Below are 18,447 nucleotides of genomic sequence, written 5' to 3' on the forward strand. Positions count from 1 at the left end.
CAGGAGAGAATACTGCTTCCTTCCCCCTTGCCCTTTGCCTTTCTCTTAAATTGACATTGAACATGCTAACATGGTCAAGTTAAAATGATGTTTTCTCAACTTTTTGAAATAGCTATATTGTACCTTGTTATGTTTCCCTTCAACAGATTTAGGCCAAAAAATCTGTCTTGTGCAGCATTCCTTTCTCACAGTTATTCCCAGTGTAGATCCAGAGTTAACCTAGGAATGAATGGACTCTAAAGTCTCTCTTTCAATAGCTAACAAATAACGTATGCACTTTTCATTATACCTTTTGTAAAGAATTTTGATCTTCCATTTAAGTAAATATTTGTGGAGCTCTGGAAAATGGCTTCAGGTAGAAACCTTTTTCTGAGCTTGCAGAGCTCAGTCTTTCTTTCCTGAACTTCTCATAGTAGGTCTCTTTTCTGACCATCATACGAAGTCATACATCAGCTTGGCATTATTTTAAAAAGATCAACAGCTACTTGATCTGCAGGAGCCCAGCTTATCATAACTGAGGTGAATTAGTAAAATTGTGTTGAGACATACTCAGGGTAGTGCTCACTCAGACTTTCATGGAAATATTTTATTCATCCTTCTGATCCAGGATCCTTATCCCTGTTCACAACCTGAACTAATAGGTTACAGTTTTGTTCTGCTAGTATGTGGGCGGGTTTGGATGCTGCCCTGTGATTTTGCTGGTCTGCAAATATAGTTGATTTATTTTGATGGGACTGGACTTCAGGGGGACATGTCCCAGGTGAAATGTTTCTCTTGCCACTATTGCAGGGGAAGGCAATCTAGAAGGCTCCCTCCAGATAGGCTGGCTGACAGCTCCCATAATCCCTGGTTGGACTGGCTGGCATTTATGGAAATTGTAGCCCCAAACACCTAGAGGACTTGAGGTGACCTACTCCTGCTTTAGAGATGCAGTGTGTTGTTAGTCTGGCCCTCTGCACTGTATGCCGCTGATGGAAGCCGCATTCAAGCCCTGGTCATATTGGGCCTTCAAACTTGTACAGTGTCTAGAAATCGTGACACATGCTTAAGTGACATTGGCACTTGGAAAAGAGTGCAAAATAGTCTGGGATATTTTGGAACTGCATATTTTGGGTGTGTTTACAGTTCGCCTTGTCCTTATCGTACAGTCATGTCTCAGCTTTTGTGGGTTTAATTTCCATGGATTTGATTATTTGCAAGTTTGCCATCAATAATTAAATGGGATATTTTTGAAGTTTTGCAGCCTCGTCTTAAACGCGAGTTGCCTTGTACGCCAGTATATATGGGTCTTTTTCTGAAACATACTTCCTGATCTCTTGTTCCACACATTATTACCATATATATCGCAATATAAGATGACTTTTGAAACCCAAAATAGCAAGCGGAGATGCTGCTCACTGAATCTTTACATAAATACGCAGCTGAAAAGTATGCTTTAAAAGGGATGGGCAACTTGTGGCCTTCCATGTATTTTGGACTTATAACTCCCATCTGCCTTAGCCAGCATAGCCTATAATGAGAGATAGGAAATCAGAGGCTGAAATGGCGGGGGGGGGGGGGGGGGGACAAGTTGCTTTAGGCTGACAAGCTCAATTTGTTCAGCATTTAGAAGCAAAGAAGCAAAGAAGTGGCAGAGCAAAGGTTTAAAAATGTGTTTTGGGGAGGTGACTATATCTATACATAAATATATAGGTATGAGTGTGTGTGCATGTATTTAGAAATTAATTCATTCTTAATTACATTGTGAGGTTGTAGGAGTAAGCCTGATTTACACTATATGAAGATGGAAGTTGTGAACCCTTACTAAAAGCCCTAGGCTCAGATTCAGGAAAGCAATTAAGGATATGCATCCATCTTCAGTAAGAGAAACTAAAAAGGATTGGATCTTGCCAAATGGTTAAGTGTCCCCACATTGAAATCAAGGATAGTTAAAACATATGCTTAACTTCGTTTGGATCGCGCCCATAGCTGAGGGAAGTAAAAGAAATTTCAGCAGACAGAATTTATTACAGCAGAGAAGCTGAGCTGACATACTTAGATTTTTTTTAAGCATGCACACATACAGCTGTTCTTTGGAGTGGTAGTTGAAAACTCTGGCATCCATGCTGATGGTGAATGCTTCTGTTGCCAATGGGATGGGAGCCAAGAGACATCAGGAGCTAGTACCAATGGATTAATCTACACAAAACTGGATGTCAGGAAAAGAAAACAAACCTCTTTCTTCTATTTTAGAAGAAATGGCATTCTTTCTATAGCCACGTCTACCCAGATTTAGTGCATGCTGTTTTAGAAGAAAGACTCTGCTACCTATTTTTTAAGTGCAGCGTACACTGCTCTGTATTGTCTGACAAGCTAATTGCCCATTCTAATTATACTTCAGATTCAGACTGCATTGTCCCATATATGACAAGAGTTTTATTCTGCTGATAAACTAGATTGACAGTCCTGGAACCTGAGCTGGATTCCAGAGCTTCATCTTGGAAGGAATGGATTATACATTCCTCCTCATGCCACAGATTATTTAAGAAAATATAATAGCACCCTCTTTCCAAATACATTTTTTCTGAACTAAATGTTCTCTTGCATTCTGATTCAGAAAAAAAGATCTTGTACTATGCATTTAATTTTTATGCATTTTAAGGTAGCACTATGCATTTTAATGAAGGCAGCAGATACAGAATGGCCATGAATATGTTACTTTGCTTAAAAAAACTGGTGTATGTGGTGAGGGAGTCCTTATGAATACAGTCGTTTGGGATAAGTAAGTCATACTACATCTTATATCTGGGTAAGTAAAGCTGAATTTTTAATAGTGTCACAGCTTCAGAATGGAATTACTTCAGTCACATGGAAAGAAAAGAGTGGCAGATCTGTTTTTAGCTATAAAAGGGATACATTTATTTTTAATTAATGTTTTATTGTCCATTTTAAAACCAAAAATGTTGAAAGCAATACAGTATTAGTTCTCTTACATGAAATCTGAATGAATCTGTCACAAAGAATATATATACACACACACACTGGCTACCCCTTTATATTTGGGTATAACAATATCCTACTGTTATTAAGAATAATTATGCATGGACTTCAGCATGGAATCCCTTTATTTGTGCATTCATAATCTCCAGCTAAAAATCACACTTTCAAAAATTCTTTAAAGCCTCCCTTATAGCCAAATATAAAAAAAATGTCATTAATTTGACCTTCAAAAGGACAGGTCAATAGAACCATCACATTTTAATATGTTGATTAGGCTAACTTATAGAATTATGGTGAACAACCTTTCCAACTGATATACAATATATTGGTGAGGTGGTCTAAACACAGACAGTGGACACAAAGAGAATAAAATATCAGCAGTTGCCGGACACCTGTATAAGCTGTCTCATGCAGTGAGCCACTGAACTGCATGTGATAACCTTCCCATAAAATATTTCTATGCCTAGATTGCCTTTGCTTGTTCAGACTGGCTATCTGGACAGACAAAGTACAAAGAGCTTCATGTACCAGCTGAGCCTTCCTCTAGCAACCTGATCTTTCTGAGCTCTGATGTCTTCCTGTGTACCTGCTTGTTCTTCTGCCTTTCCTTTTAGTCCATCCTCCAGTTCCTCCTGGTTTTGGGTACTGACTTGTGGTTCCCAGCAACCAGGTCACTGCAAACTGTTTGCTGAGGCTCTGTCCCAACAGGAACTGAGTGCTGATGTCTAAGCCCACATCTGTAAGCACATTTGCTGCGACATAAGACTCATTAAAATCATTGAGCCTGAATATGCATATTGGTGGCCAGAGGGATGCTGCTGAAATTGTTCCTCTGTGTTGAGCTCTCAGTCCCCAGCTGCAACATTTAAAATTGGATGCTATGCAGTTAGCTGCTACCAGGTGCAGTTTTATGGGAGCCACTGGTGAGGACATGGAAATGTTCCAAGTCATGGTGGCCCTCTGTGTAGCATGTTACTTTATGCAGTTTGTATAAAGTAGTGCAGGAATGGACAACAGATATATCACCAGATGTTTGGGAACTCCCAGAAGCCCCTGCTAGACTGGCCCTGCTAGGAGTTGAAGTCCAAAGCAACCAGAGATCGACTTTATGCCCACCCCTGTTGCACAGGGTCAGAGACAATGCTGTGTATCCACACTGTTCCACTTTATTTCCCTGTGCCTCAAATTTACTGAACGGTCTGAAAATCAGGCACTCTTCAGCCTATGCTTGCAATATGGTCATCAATATTGTCAGATCAGTAATAACACTGGCTAGGGGTGTGTACTGGAGTAATTTGAAACTCAGGTCAAGTTGGGATCCTTCTAAATGTCTCTGGAACTTTCTGAAGCAAAGCAGTCATCCTTTCAAAGCAACCAGAACCAAAGCTGACCCCATATGAGCCTTTGTGTTTCTAGATGCCTGGGTACATACAGCCAGGTACTGTTCGTGGGCATTGCCCGTGATAGTGTAATGCTTGTATTTTTGAACTTAATTGTGTTGTGTGTTTGTGCAGATACATAATTGTGTCTCTCTGTATGTGCACACCCAGATGTTCTCAAAGTGCAAGGAGAAACATGCTATCTCTGTCCCCACTGTAACTATTTTGGGTGTCTTCTATACTTGGAGAATGGCTAGCCAAGAGGAAGAACCTGTCCCATCTGTGGAACTCTCCATGCAACTTGGAACCTTGGAAAATCAGCAGGCTTTCCTTCCCTGTGCATTTACAAGCGTGAGACTGCCCAAACAGGGTTTCTCTCTTTTCTTCAAGAATGGTTTAGACCAGGCATGCAAAAGGTGACCCATGGCCAAGGTGACACCCCAAGCTCTGTCTAGCAGCCCCCTCCTATCTTCTGTTGTCCCATGTAGTTTGAGTCTTAATTATCTGTGAGGCTGAACAATGGCCATATACCACCACTGCCCTGCTGCATGCAGAAAAAAAGACTCTCAGATGCAGAATTTCTCAGGAATTTGCATGGCTATAATACGGTTTTGAGCTCACACATTTTTCATCAACCTCTATTCCAGACCATACACACCTATGAGAGGATCCTTGTCCAATGTGTGGTTTGACAGATATAAGATCGCTAATGATTGCCCAGAACATATTGAAACCATTGACTCGATGTGTCAAGCACTTACGTGTCTGATTGATGACGAAGTTAAAAATGGCATCAGAAAGAACAGGATACTCTTGGGTAAGATTTAAAAGAAGAAAATATTTAACATTGGTCAGAGCGGTCATCCGGTGAATGCAGCCAAGCCTTGGTAATGTGGTCCATTGATATGGGAGCTTTGAGCAGCCAAAGAATTCATGAACACTTCGGTATGATTTCTGTTAATGTCTCTTTGGTGCTATCCTTTTCTTTTATAATTGGTAACAACTTCTGCTTTGGCAGCACTTGTTACATAGCAGCTCTGGTGTAAAGGGCAGGCATAACATATCTTTTATTTGCATCCCAGTTGGGCTAAGGAACTAAGTAGTCATAGGAACAGGGCTCCACTGAAATAGCTAGGATGTGAAGGATAATGCTATGAACCATATATTTGTATAGTAGTGGGGATAATATCCTATATGATCACTGCATGCACAAACAAAGCTCACTGCTAGAACTACAGTAACTAGCATTCTGAAAGCAAGCCTGTGAGTGAGTGGAGATGCTTGTTTCCAGATGGGAACAGGTCAATAGACCTTCCTTCTGGGATTTCTACTGCCCTGCCCTATTCCACAAATGAGCGTTCCTCATTTGAGAGCTAGTGTGGCATAGCAGTGAGAGTGTGGGGATGCGAATTTGGGAGATCCAGGCTGTAGTCCCTGCTTGGCCATGAAGCTTGTTGGGTGACTTTGGGCTGGTCATTTGCTCATCCTAATCTATTTCACAGGGTTGTTGCAAGGATAAAATGGAGAGGAGGAGGACTGTTTAAGCCACCTTGCAAGAGGAAGAATGGCAGGATATACATGTATTGTAATACTGCTAATAGTTTCCAGTTGCTGTAAGTGCTTTAAGGTGCACTAGCAACATATATGTGCCTATAGAATGTATAGTGTCTAAGGAGAAGATTGAGAAAACAACACGCTTCCTGGCTGCAAGTGAATACCCTAATATGTTAGGTACAAAATCGAAAAGGAGCAGGGAGGAGAATGAGAGAACCTGCAAATCCAAGCACTGCATCTTCATAGTTAATGCTGCAGCTTTCCCAGTTAGCTGCTCTCCAGACATGCTGGCCAGTAAATCTCTCCATTGGCCAAACTGGCTGGAGAGGGTGGGGATTAAGAATCAAATGTCCCTGATGGTGGGGAAGGACTGGTTTAATGAATGGCAATGTGGAATGGCCACTGCAGGACACTGTCCTGGGCAAGGGGAAGCAAAATGGCGACTGGTTCCATCTGAGCCAGTAGAGTTCTGCAGCCAAGCATAAGATCACAGCCATCCTTTTCCATCGCTGCTGGTCATTTTGATGGCATTTGAACAGGAAATTGTGCTTGTTGGCTGTAGCAAGTGCTGTTTAACTGTGTGCCTATTAAAATGCAGGTGAGCATTCACTCTTGGTTGTCTTTTCTTCCAAAGCATTGGAAAATGTGCTCCACATGTAAAATGTGTACAGTTCTTGATTTGGCCATGCATACTTAATACATGGTAGCCACAGCTGCTTTTTAACATGTAGAGTGATCATATATGATGGGCTTTCTATGTTCCCTGTCTGCCCATCTCCTATGATCCTATGTGGGGAAAATGTTCTCTGAATCAGCCCTAAATCTTCAACATATTGGAAGGAAAGAAGTGCTACAGGCACACCAGTGAACCATCCAAGGTGGTGAAAAATTGGTTTTAATGTGGGAACATCTAAATTGTATCCAGATGCCACTAATATGTTAAGCATTGCAGCCAGAACCCCCTTTTTGCTTATTTTCTTTCTAGATCTAGCCCCTTACCGCTCCTTGAAGGTCCCTGTTTTCTTTGCCTTGGCATCCTGTTGTGTTGGTTCCAGGATATGTTGTCTCATCAGAGTCCATTTGATTTGCTTTTTCTTTTCCACCTGCTGCCCCATGGCATATAGAAAGGAGCAGGTATCTTCTGCCAAAGTGGCCAGGAAGGCATCTTTGACCTTGCAAAGTGTCATAGAAAAACAAGATCTCTATTCTGGAGACACAATTTCTGTCTGGAAAGTCATGCTGGGGAAAGATGCCTCTGCTTGAAACAGTGTTGCTTTATACAAATGTCCAAAAAACCTTTACATTTTAATTTATTATTTAAATTAATTTAAATTAAATTAAGTTTTTAGTGCAGATGAATTTGGCACAGCTTAAACAATAACAATAATAAAGTAATGAACTTAGTAGATCCTGGGTTGAAACCTCACATGTTTTACATAAGTAAAAAGAAAAGTTCTGTAATTCAGCCAGATCCATAAGCATCAGTCCAACCATGTCATACGTCAGTCACACTGAAATTATGAATTTAGTCCAAGCTTTGAGTATACTTCATTTTTGACATTTTGTTTCATATCTATATTTACGTACCAGATTCTGAGCATCTGCTATTTCTCTCTCTGATCTCTCTTGTCCCTTATATAATGTTTTCAATATATGTTATAGTGATGCAAATTGAGTACTTGGAGGAGAGACCATAGCACAATGGCAAGAATATAGCTTACCTTTGGAAGGTCCTAAGATCAGCACATGATACATAGTTTAAAGGAGAAAAAGACCTCTGTCTGATAACTCAGAGAACTGCTGCTCAGAATACACAGTACTTGCCTAGATGTCAAATGCTCATAAAAGTGAGAAACAAGGAGTCCATTTGATGTCCAGATGGAGCCACGGACAACTAATCAATCCTAAAAGCCAGTGTGGAACAGTGGCTAAAGCATTGGATTGGGACTTGGGAAATCTTGGTTCTAGTCCCCACTCAACCATGAGGCTCACTTGGTAACTTTGAGCCGGCCTTTGACTCTTAGCCTGTCTGACAGGGTTGTGAGAATAAAAGGAAAGGAGGATTATGTTAGCCACCTTGAGTGCATTGCAAAAGGAGAAAAGGCAGGTTATGAATATCATAAATACACAGATGGTAGCCCTAAAAAAGTATTCCTCACAAAAACTGTTATTTGGCTAGTTTATTAGGATGTGCACCAGCCACATCCATGAAAGGTATGTGCACAGCTCGTTCTTGAAGGCATAAGTGGTGTTTGACTCTTGCAGGACTCACAAGGTCCAATGTTAGTCCTACTCAAAGTAGATACATTGCAACAAATGGGGCTCAATATTGGCTAGAACCCACAATGGAGTTTGTTTTGTTTTTTCCCCTTTTCTTTTTAGCTACCACCAGCAAAGCCTTTATTTCCTTTTTTCTAGTTTTGCAAGTCAGTTTTCCTTTTTTTCCTCTTGCTGCTTCCTTGGTATGCTGCAGAAATGCTGATCCAAGCCAATGGGCCTCTGCCACCTGTAGTCACTTTTATAAGCCGCCAGTGAAAATAAACTCTCGGTGACAGAGCCGTAGACTCAACAGTATGCCAAGGAATACATGCGTGGTTTTTGACCTCTTGTTTCATTACACTAACATAAGACATGCAGCCACTTGGTTGTTTATTGCTCGACTTCTTTCATAGCTACTGATATGGATGTGTAACAGTGGAAAATTTGTTCTATTTGAATTTGCCAGACTTTCGACACATTCCTGACCTGAGGGCCAAAAGCAGGCTGACTTGGGGTTTTGTTTTCAACTTCCACAAAACTGATCAAAATATTTGCATAAATCTGGAGATGAGAATTGCATAACTAGCACAATCCAGATCCCTAGATAACGTCACCCAGCAGCTTCATAGAGATGTTTAAAGCATGGATAGTGAGAAGCCTTGTGGGACTCCATAGTCCAAGCACCATGGGGTCAAGGGGAATTCGTCCAGTAGCATTTTCTAGGCCCATCCTGCTGGTTAAGGTGAAACCACTATAGTCTGTCCTTCTCACTTTGAACTTAAAGCAGTGGGCCAAGAAGATACCATATTTAATGGTGTAAGCCCTCAAAAAGATTCAACAAGGTTGCATTCCTGTCTCTTCCCCAAGACAGACCTTTCATCAGGGCAACCAAGGCTGGGCCTGATGCTGGGCTGAGTGGGCCAAAATAATTAGATTCATCTAAAACATCCTGGAACTGAATAAAAGCCTTTGAACCTTGAAAACTTTGCCTGAAAAGAAAATATTTATGATTCCACTATAGTTATTACAATTTTATAAGGCAAGGGAAAAATTAAGAACAGACTTATTGAAACTGGGACATCTCTTGCTCTCGCTCTCAAATAACAATGGCAGCCTGAATCAGCAATCAGTCCCTTCAGGCTAGATGGCATCTACCTACCTACCGACCTATTTTCTGTATTTGTACTGTGCTTCATTTATTAGATTTATAGCCCAACTTAGACAGACAGACAGAACTCCAAGCAACTTACATAATTCTCCTCCTCCCCAATTTTACCCCACAACAAAGGTAGGTTGGGCTGAGAGTCTCTGACTGGCCCAGAGTCACCCCATTGGCTCCGTGGCCAAGCAGGGATTAGAACCCAGGTCACCTGAGTCCCAGCCCCATGCTCTTAACCACCACACCACACTGGCTCGCTTACATCTTCAGCAGGCACTGAGCATAGCAGTGTTGGTGCCTGCCTGGCTTCCCAAGGCAGGGCACCCATCACACTGAAGGCTCTTCTGTGGGTGAACTACCGTTGGGCCATGGGTCTTAGCCAGGAGAATGATCTCCAGTGACCTCAGCGACTGGACGGGCTTCCAGGGGAGAAGCTGCTCTCCAGCACTGAGCCCGTCTCTTGGGCTCGGGAGCCGCTCACCCACACGGCTTCCATCTTGCCAGGATTTGACTTTTGGTGCTCATCCAGCCCATCACTGAGTCCCCATTCCTGCGCTGGAGTGGAAGTTTTGCAAATCCTAGAAATAAAGGATAGAGCTGTAGGCCAATGTTGTGATTTCAAAGCAGCATAAGCCTGTGCTAGTCCTGTATAAGCTTGTGTTGAACATAATACATAAAACACAGAGAGGGAAGTCAAGGGAGATTTTAGCCAACTCTCAATATCTAACGTGAAATCTGAAAATGAATAAATATTGCAATAACTTTGACCCGTGAAACATTTCACTAGATTGACAAAATATACAATATGAAATGGTTTGACCAATGACATCATTGTAAAAGCATACAGACTGAGATAGACAAGGTTTTCAGATTTATCCCTTAGCTTTGGGTATAAATAGGTTCCTAGGGCAAGAACATGAAACGTGATGTTTTAAACTTAGCTATAATTTAGTACACCATTTAGCTGTTGAAATCTTACTGAAGTAACTAGGAATTAAGCAGTCTGATTGTGCATATAATTGCAGCCAGAATATCTTGGCTATCATGTAAAGAAAACCAGAAGCAGTCAGCACAGACTGGGCAGACTAGGAATTAATTCATGAGGACAGGGATGATTGTGTAGGCATTGCTTACTTGAACTTCCAAAAGCTTTTGACAAAGTCCCTCACCAGAGACTCCTGGGTAAACTGAGCAGTCAGGCTAGGGAGTTAAAGAACAGAAAGGAGAGAGTAATTTCTGTTGATGAGAGATGTAAAGAGTATTCAGAGGCTCATAGGGGTCTGTATAGGGACCAATGCTTTTCAACCTATTCATAAGAGATCTGGAATTAGGAGTGAGCAGTGAAGGAGCTAAGCTTGCTGATGACACCAAACTATTCAGGGTGGAAAAAACCAAAAGAGATTATGAGGAGCTCCAAAGGGATCTCTCCAAGTGGGAGAATGGGTGTCAAAATGGCAAATGCAGTTAAATGTAAGCAAAGTTAAGTAATGCATTTTGGGACAACCTCCTTGTTTCAAGTATAAACTGATGGCATCTGAGCTAGCAGTGACTGATCAAGAAAGGAATCTTGGTGGACAGCTCAATGAAAATGTCAGCCCAGTGAGCAGCTGCTGTATAAAAGGCAAACTCCATGTTAGGCATGAGCAGGAGCTGAATTGAAAATGAACCACCAAGATCTTACTGCCTACATACAAATCTTTGATGTAAACACATTTAGAATATTGTGTACAATTCTGGTCAGCACACCTGAAAAAGGACATAATTGAGTTGGAGAAAGTACAACAAAGAGCAACTAAAATTATCCAGGGACTGGAGCAACTCCCCTATGTGGAGCAGTTAAAACATCTGTGATTGTTTAGCTTAAAAAAGGCAAGTAAGGGGAGATACGATAGAGGAGGTTAAAATTATGCATGGTGTGAAGAAAGTGGAGAAAGAGAGACAAGTTTCTGCCTCTTGCATAATACAGGAACCCAGGATCATCCCATGAATGGATTGGTGAAAGATTTAGGACAGATCAAAGAAAGTACTTCATACAACACATAGTTAAAACTATGAAATTCACTGCATCAAGAAGCAGTGACAGTGCCCAATTTGGGTAGCTTTAAAAGGGAATTGGACAAATTCTTGGAGGAGGAGGAGGAGGAGGCTGTCAGTGACTAACCTCCTATATCAGAGGCAGCATCCCTGCATATACCTGTAGCTGAGGAGCTTGAGCAGGCAGAACTCTTGCACCCACACAGTTTGAGGGATCCTGTGAGCAGCCAGTTTGCCACCTTGTGAACAGAGTGCTGGACTGGTTGGCCCACTGGACTGATCCAGCATGAGTTTTCATATGTTCTAATGTGTGACCCTCTAGATGTTGAGGGACTGTAATTCCCATCATCCCACTCCACCAGGGAAGTGGGATGGGGTTAATGGAATTGCAGTCCTCTGTGATCAGGATGGCCACACTTTCCCCACCTCTGCTTCAGAATATTCATTCCAAAGGGGTGTCTAACCTTTTGGGAACTGTGGGCACATTTGGAAAGTGAGAAAGTGCCATGGGCACCACCACAGAATGGTTTCCACCGAGGAAGTACCTGATCAGAGAGATTATTCAGTGACCTTTGAGTGTGGGGATCGTATAGAAATGAAGATAGTCATAATTCTATAATAGTTGCCATGCGAGGCTGGCTAGTCAAAAGTAAGCTAAAAATGGTGGGAAGAGAGAAACAAGCTAGCGGCTGTGGGGGAAGGAGAAACAGCAGGCAAAGGGTTCAAGAGGAAAGGGGGACAGAGAAGTCTGCCCTGACATGTTTTTCAAGCTTTGTATTAAAAAATACAAAATAAAATAGTTTGCAGACTAGTATAGCGGAATATACGTTGAATAAATAAAAATGAAGAGAGCAGGGAATATACTGTTTCATGGGTGCTATTAGAAGTGTCCCTGGCTGCTGCATTGGGGTACACTGACCTGGAGACCATCAACTTACTGAAGGATATCAGCTGCAGTTTCCCCCCCTACACACACACACACACACACACACACACACACCAACACCCTGAGGATGTATCCGGTTGACTTCCGTCAGCTGGGCTTCAAACTGTGTACAAGATGAAACTTCCACCATGGTTCAGTTTGTGTACCGGAAGCACTTGCACAGCAGAAAAGTTTGACACATTTCTGCTAGTGTTATTTTGGTGTGCAGAATGCCACCAGTGGATATTCCCCCAGAATTCAACAAACCCACCCTGGCATTCTGCTTTCCCTGAACTGCAGGGGCCACATAAAAGCCACATTGCTTAAAAGAGAAGGTGACTGCGCTATCAGGCACCGCTGGTGAGTAATTGCACGTTGCTGTGCCAACTAGTGACTAAGTACTTTCAAAAAGAAAAAAGATTAAATCATTTGAGTAATGAATTTTCAGTGTGCCCCATTTTGCCTCTGTATTCTGAAACATCATCATGCACTTAATTTTATGTATGTATAACATGCATCAAAGGCTGGGAATGAATATGTGCATATATGTACAAAGCAAATCTTTTCCACTGTGTTTTTACGAGCTTTGGGGTGATGGCATCATTAGCTGTCTGGCGCGGGAAAATGAGGAGAGGGCTCATGATCAGTCAAGACCTTTCTTTTAACAGAAACAAATTGTGGTTTCAGCCCACGTCTGAGTGTGGTTTATATATAAAATAACACTCAGCTGCTAATCTGAGCGTGTTTCTGCAGCTGAATTACTCCTTCAGTCTGGGTTTGAGGATTTTCTGAGTGTGTAGAATAAATGAGTAGCGCAAGTGGCATCCTGCCCAACGGAGAAGCCACCACATGGGTGAGTTCCTAGAGCTTCTCATGAACAGATTTACTCAACACTGGGAAGACCACATTCCCTGCTACTTGCATCTCCCACTGTTCTCTTCATGAACTTACCTTTGCTTTGAGGCTAAGCCCCACCTTGTGGAAGAATCCATGAAAGTTCAGCAAGCCAGATGGGGGCCTCCACAGGCCAGCAATTCTCAATCAGTGCTTTGCATATTCTTTAGTCTCTGCATTGTATTATCCTATGGAATTTGTTGCTGTTTTGTCTACTATGACTAGTAGTATATTTCTGGCATCTCGGGAAGGTTTTTCAAATCACCTGCAATTTCATGTTTTAAATGGAGGCTTCACAAATTGAGCCAGGGCCTGTCTGTAGGCAAAGCATATCCTTTTCCCCTGAGCAAGACTCACTGTCCAGATATGAGAAAGAAGAATCCTAGAAATATTGTGCACGCTGAGGTGCATAACTTACCCAAAGCAAGACTGAGAAGAGCAACATGCTTCTCCAAGGTCCAGCCAAGCTTATCACACAATCCTGTATGTCTTTACTTGGAAGTAACCTCCACTGATTTCAGTGGAACTTTCACCAGGGAAATCCTAGAGGGAATAAACTTTAGAGCAGGGGTCTCAAACTCACGGCCCGCGGGCCAATTGCTGGGACGGGTTGGACGCGGGGTGAGCGGCCCACCACCACCACAGTGGTGGAATACTTGATGTGGCCCAGCCTCACCCAGACTCTACTTCCAGCGGCCCCCAGGTAAGTTGAGTTTGAGACCCCTGCTTTAGAGTCATTCTCATGATGGACTATGAGCTCCAACAACACGGGTTGTGAATGACTTGCTTTCGAGTGGGCAAGTAGAGAAAAACACTGATCTGCAAACAGGGTTAAGATGATACAATGCTATAAATATATTTTTGATTGGCTTTCTTTAGCACAAATCTGCATGGAATGGACTGGGGTGACATATGGCAAGTTCATTTCCTGGCTGACCAAAATTGTAGCCTGTGCAGGTTGATAATTTATTTAGCTTTCTTAAAGGTATTTCATACATATCCGTTTTTGCTTGGAAAGCAGAAAGCTGTTCTAAAAATCATAGCAAGTCTGTGCCTACTTGGCCTGTATCATTTCTTTCTTCCTTAAATTATATCCACAGGTGGTTTTTCAATGGGTGGAGGTATGGCAATGCACCTAGCCTATAGGTACCACCAAGACGTGGCTGGAGTGTTTGCACTTTCAAGCTTCCTCAATAAGAATTCTGCTGTTTACCAGGTAAGTGTTATCCCCTGTTTTTTGATCATTAAAAAACTCACATGGTCAAGCATCCATGATGAATATCAAATCTGTTTTGTTTCATCGTTTTTTTAGCTGCCACCTAAATTAATCCAATTTAGTATCTTCAAATTAGGCAAATTGCAAAACTGTAAATTAAGACAGATTTGTGGCTCCTGCTACTTTTTTCTCTACATAGTATTTTGTCATTGTTACTATATGTTGAGATTTCCCTACAGAACCTTGTCTGTAAACCTTTTCACTCTTTAGACAACATCAGTTGCCTCAAAGTTCAAAACATAAGTCATCCAGTACTATATTTCAGATTGTCTTGTTCCAGCTCATTGCACACACACAAAATGCCTATCTTTTCTTATGTGACTTTTTAAGATAGTTCAATCATCTAATCTTGCCATCTAGTTGCACAGTTTCCACTCTGTGTGTACCCATGTGCACACTCTGTGTGCACACGTTCATTTACTGTTTATTCTTTTGTCTCCATTCCTCATTCAGTCCCATAATCCTTGACTAGACAACGTAAGATAGCTATGTTGGATCAGCTCAAATCAAAGGAGCAGCTATCTAGTCCAGCATCTGCTTTCCAGCAATGACCAACCAGAGGCTTGTGGGAAGTCCTAGGTAGGACACAAGGGAAACAGCCACCTCTCACTGCTGCTTCCCAGTGCAACCTCCAGTGCATTCTCCAAAGGAGAATTTGTTAAATCCTCCTTTGAAACTAAGTTGAGTGGAAGTGAATCCCATTGTTTGACTATGTGGTATGTGGTCTTCTGTCTGTACTGAATCCCATACCATTCTTTTTTATTGGATGAGCTAAGATTCTAGTATTCTGAGAGTAGGATAAAGTTGTCTTTCCATTGAGCAAACACTTAATGCAGAGCCTTCCTGGGGTTCAGCAGAAACATGTACATATTCAGTAGTAGAGCACATGCTGTGCATTCATGTCTGGCATCTTGAGAAACCTGAGTAGCAGAGCTAGAAAAGATCTCTGGCTATATTTTGGAGAGTCATTATCCCTGTTCGGGCCATGCCCTCTCACAGTATGGGGAGTGGGGAAGCATGCTAGCCACCCCTGCCCTTCTGTCATATTCCTGTTGCCCAGTCCTGCTGTCTCCTGCGTGATGAAGGCTGGCTGCCTGCATCCATGGGGCCCTCATTCTCTCTGCAGTATGGAACCCTGACCCTGCAGGTCCTAGAGTATGCATGAGCACAGCCGACCTCCCTGTTGCGGAACTTCACCCTCTGTTGCCTGGAGGATAGGGACTCAGTGGAAGGGGGGAAAGCCAGCCAGCACATCCGCCATGTCCCCCGTGCAATTCTAATTGCATAACACTTGGAGTATCTGCATAAGGTGCCAGCCAGTCACAGCAGACCACCCCTCTCCAAGCCTGACCATAGGTGATGTTGGCAGGGACTTAACAGAAGCTGAAGTCCAGTTCATCTAGAGAGCCCCAGGTTGGGGTACACTGGAGTAGACCACAGTGGAATGTTGCATCAATGGTCTGATAGCTGAATGCAAAGATAATTTAACACTGGGCTTCTGTGTTATTCTCACTCTGCCTTGTTCTTTTAATATTGATAACAGAGTAGCTGTTTCCTCTGCCTGCAGGCACTGAACAAGAATGAAGGAAGACTCCCAGAGTTATTCCAGTGTCATGGAACTGCTGATGAGCTAGTTTTGTATTCTTGGGGTGAAGAAACCAACAAGAGATTAAAATCCCTGGGAGTACCAACAACATTTCTGAGCTTGCCAGACCTTTACCATGAACTGAACAAAAGTGAGCTAGAAAAACTGCAAGCTTGGATTCTGAAGAAATTGCCAGAAGAGCCCTGATTAATGACCAGTGACAGATCTGATCTATAAAAATAACATTTCACATGGAAGGTTCTATGTTCCATTACTATAAGTATTCCCTATTAATTGAAACATCTTTTGCACCAAAATGATCAGATGAGAATATTAAAAACTCCTGAAAATATAAATAACTGTAAACCTTACCAGGATGTATTACTGTAGTGAGCTGTACAGTCTTCACTGTATGTATCATGTGATTTAAATTGTATGAGAAATGAATTATGAATTATCAAGCACTAACAGAATCCCATCTCATCATGATGGGAGAAGTTTTTGTGCTGAGGCAGCTGCTAACACTGAACAACTGGAGGGTACCCTCTGAAAGCTTGTATCAGAATTTATTAATTTTAGTTTTGGTTTTTTATCACTGCAGATTAAATGCTGAGCGATGGTAAATTGAGATAATCCCTGGTAAGCCCACATACCCTTTTGTTGCCCTGACAATTTCTTTAGGATCATTTGCAGCATCTGCCATTGTGAACCTGAGCATGTTTATGGACAAGTGAGTCCTAGTGAGTGCAGGGCTTCTTAGTATGCCATGCTTAGGTTGCACCTTAAAGGCAGAACCAGAGTGGATCAGGACAGAGAACACACATACACAGATTTTGAATGCCCTTCACTTCAGAGACAGTTTGCCACCCAGCATGGGGACAGGCAGCTTTTCTCACAAGCACAAATCCCATTCCTTATTGAAGCACGGAGGTGACTTTGCAGCATTTTGGATCTTGGCCTATAGACAGTGTTCAGGAGGCCTGCTTCTGCTCTGTTACTTCTGTCACAGATGAAACTACTGTAGCCGCCAGCACAAGCAGCCACTGACAGCCGCCTCCTCCATGAATTTGTGCAGTTCCCTTCCAAAGGTGTGGCCATCACCACAGCTTGTGGCAGTGAATTCCATAGTTTAAGTATGTGTGTCCTTTGAGCTCTCCTGAATCTGATCACCTTTGAAGCCATACGTCCTCTGGCAAAATACAGCACAGGAGTCTGCTCCCTGTCAATAATAACAGCAATTAGTCAATGTGCTGTTAATGTTCAGAAGTATATTTTCCAGGGGCATTTTTTAAACCTATATATCATGCAGCCATGCATTTCATTTGTAAGAGTTGAAGGCCATTTGGCAAATCTAAATGAAACAAATGAGCCGACTTAAGCAGCCTGTTTCATGATACCTTCTGGAGCTGCCACTTGTGCTGGCAAAGTACATAATTCAGCAAGCAAATGAAAATGACTTCAAATTAGGCTTCAATTCCCCTGGGCTCCGTAAAGGTTCTCTGTTCTGCTTGGAAACAAATGTGTGAGTTTGGTGGTTGAGTTTTTTATTTTAATCTTCCACTGTTATGAATGTATGTTTTTAAAAAGAGAGTTGCTCCATTTCATGCATAAATTGGTGCTTTGAATAGCAATGCTTCCTGACTAAGGCAGCTGGAGCCGGAAAACAATTACAGGCAAGACTGAAATCGGCTGATCAAGCCTAAATTATTGGTAATAAAACTGGAATTAAAGAAGAGGTTTCAGAGTTAAATGAGTCATCCCTCCTAAATTATCTGATGGCCAAGTGATTTTTAAAATAAAGTAAATAATCCTCAAGTCCTTTATTAACTTCATACAGAAAAAAGGGAAGCTAGATGTGGACAGATGTGAAAGGAATATGAAAAATGCTGAAGATCCTTGGGGGTCCTTAGGAAAGAAATAATGTACAAGTTTTAGCCATCCTGCAAAAGTTATCTTAAAAGACACATATGTAAAGCAAGCAGAACATAAAACCATGCTTGTATGAAGGCAAAGACCATCCAATGTAGCTAAACTCTTTTCTTTTGACTAGAGATGAAAAATCCTTTCTCAGGCCAAAGAAATTACTAGTCAACTGACAACTAAGCATTCCTGTCTGAGAACAAAGCTGGGCCTTTCACAGCATTGGACAAACTGAAATCCAAACAGCACCCAGACTTCTCACAGTAGCCAACCAGGTTCTTCTGTGAAACGCAAAATTAGGACATGCGAGTGATGGCTCTCTCCCCTTGCTGTGCCCGAGCCACTGGGATTCAGGAGATTTTGTGTAGCTGTGCTGGAGAACTATTGATCCCCACAAAATTCTCTAATCTTTTGAAGCGATCTGGTGGCCATCCTTGCCTCCAAATGCTATGAATGTTATGCTATGTGGTGGCAGAGGAAGAC

At 42.1% G+C, this 18,447-nt stretch overlaps 1 protein-coding gene across 2 annotated transcripts in view; it reads left to right on the plus strand.

Moving 5' to 3' along the window:
- The window catches only part of LYPLAL1 (lysophospholipase like 1), a 28,266-nt gene extending 10,487 nt beyond the window's left edge, over positions 1-17,779 (plus strand). For both annotated transcript variants that reach the window (XM_044427721.1, XM_044427805.1), the window contains exons 3-5: positions 5,006-5,175; positions 14,284-14,399; positions 16,027-17,779. In XM_044427721.1, coding sequence (XP_044283656.1) covers positions 5,006-5,175; positions 14,284-14,399; positions 16,027-16,251 — 511 coding nt within the window. In that variant the 3' untranslated portion in view covers positions 16,252-17,779. The remainder of the gene's footprint in view (positions 1-5,005; positions 5,176-14,283; positions 14,400-16,026) is intronic.
- The last annotated feature ends 668 nt before the right edge of the window (positions 17,780-18,447 follow it).

Source organism: Varanus komodoensis, unplaced genomic scaffold (assembly GCF_004798865.1).
Source record: "Varanus komodoensis strain SLA01 unplaced genomic scaffold, ASM479886v1 scaffold1, whole genome shotgun sequence".
Lineage (NCBI taxonomy): Eukaryota > Metazoa > Chordata > Lepidosauria > Squamata > Varanidae > Varanus > Varanus komodoensis.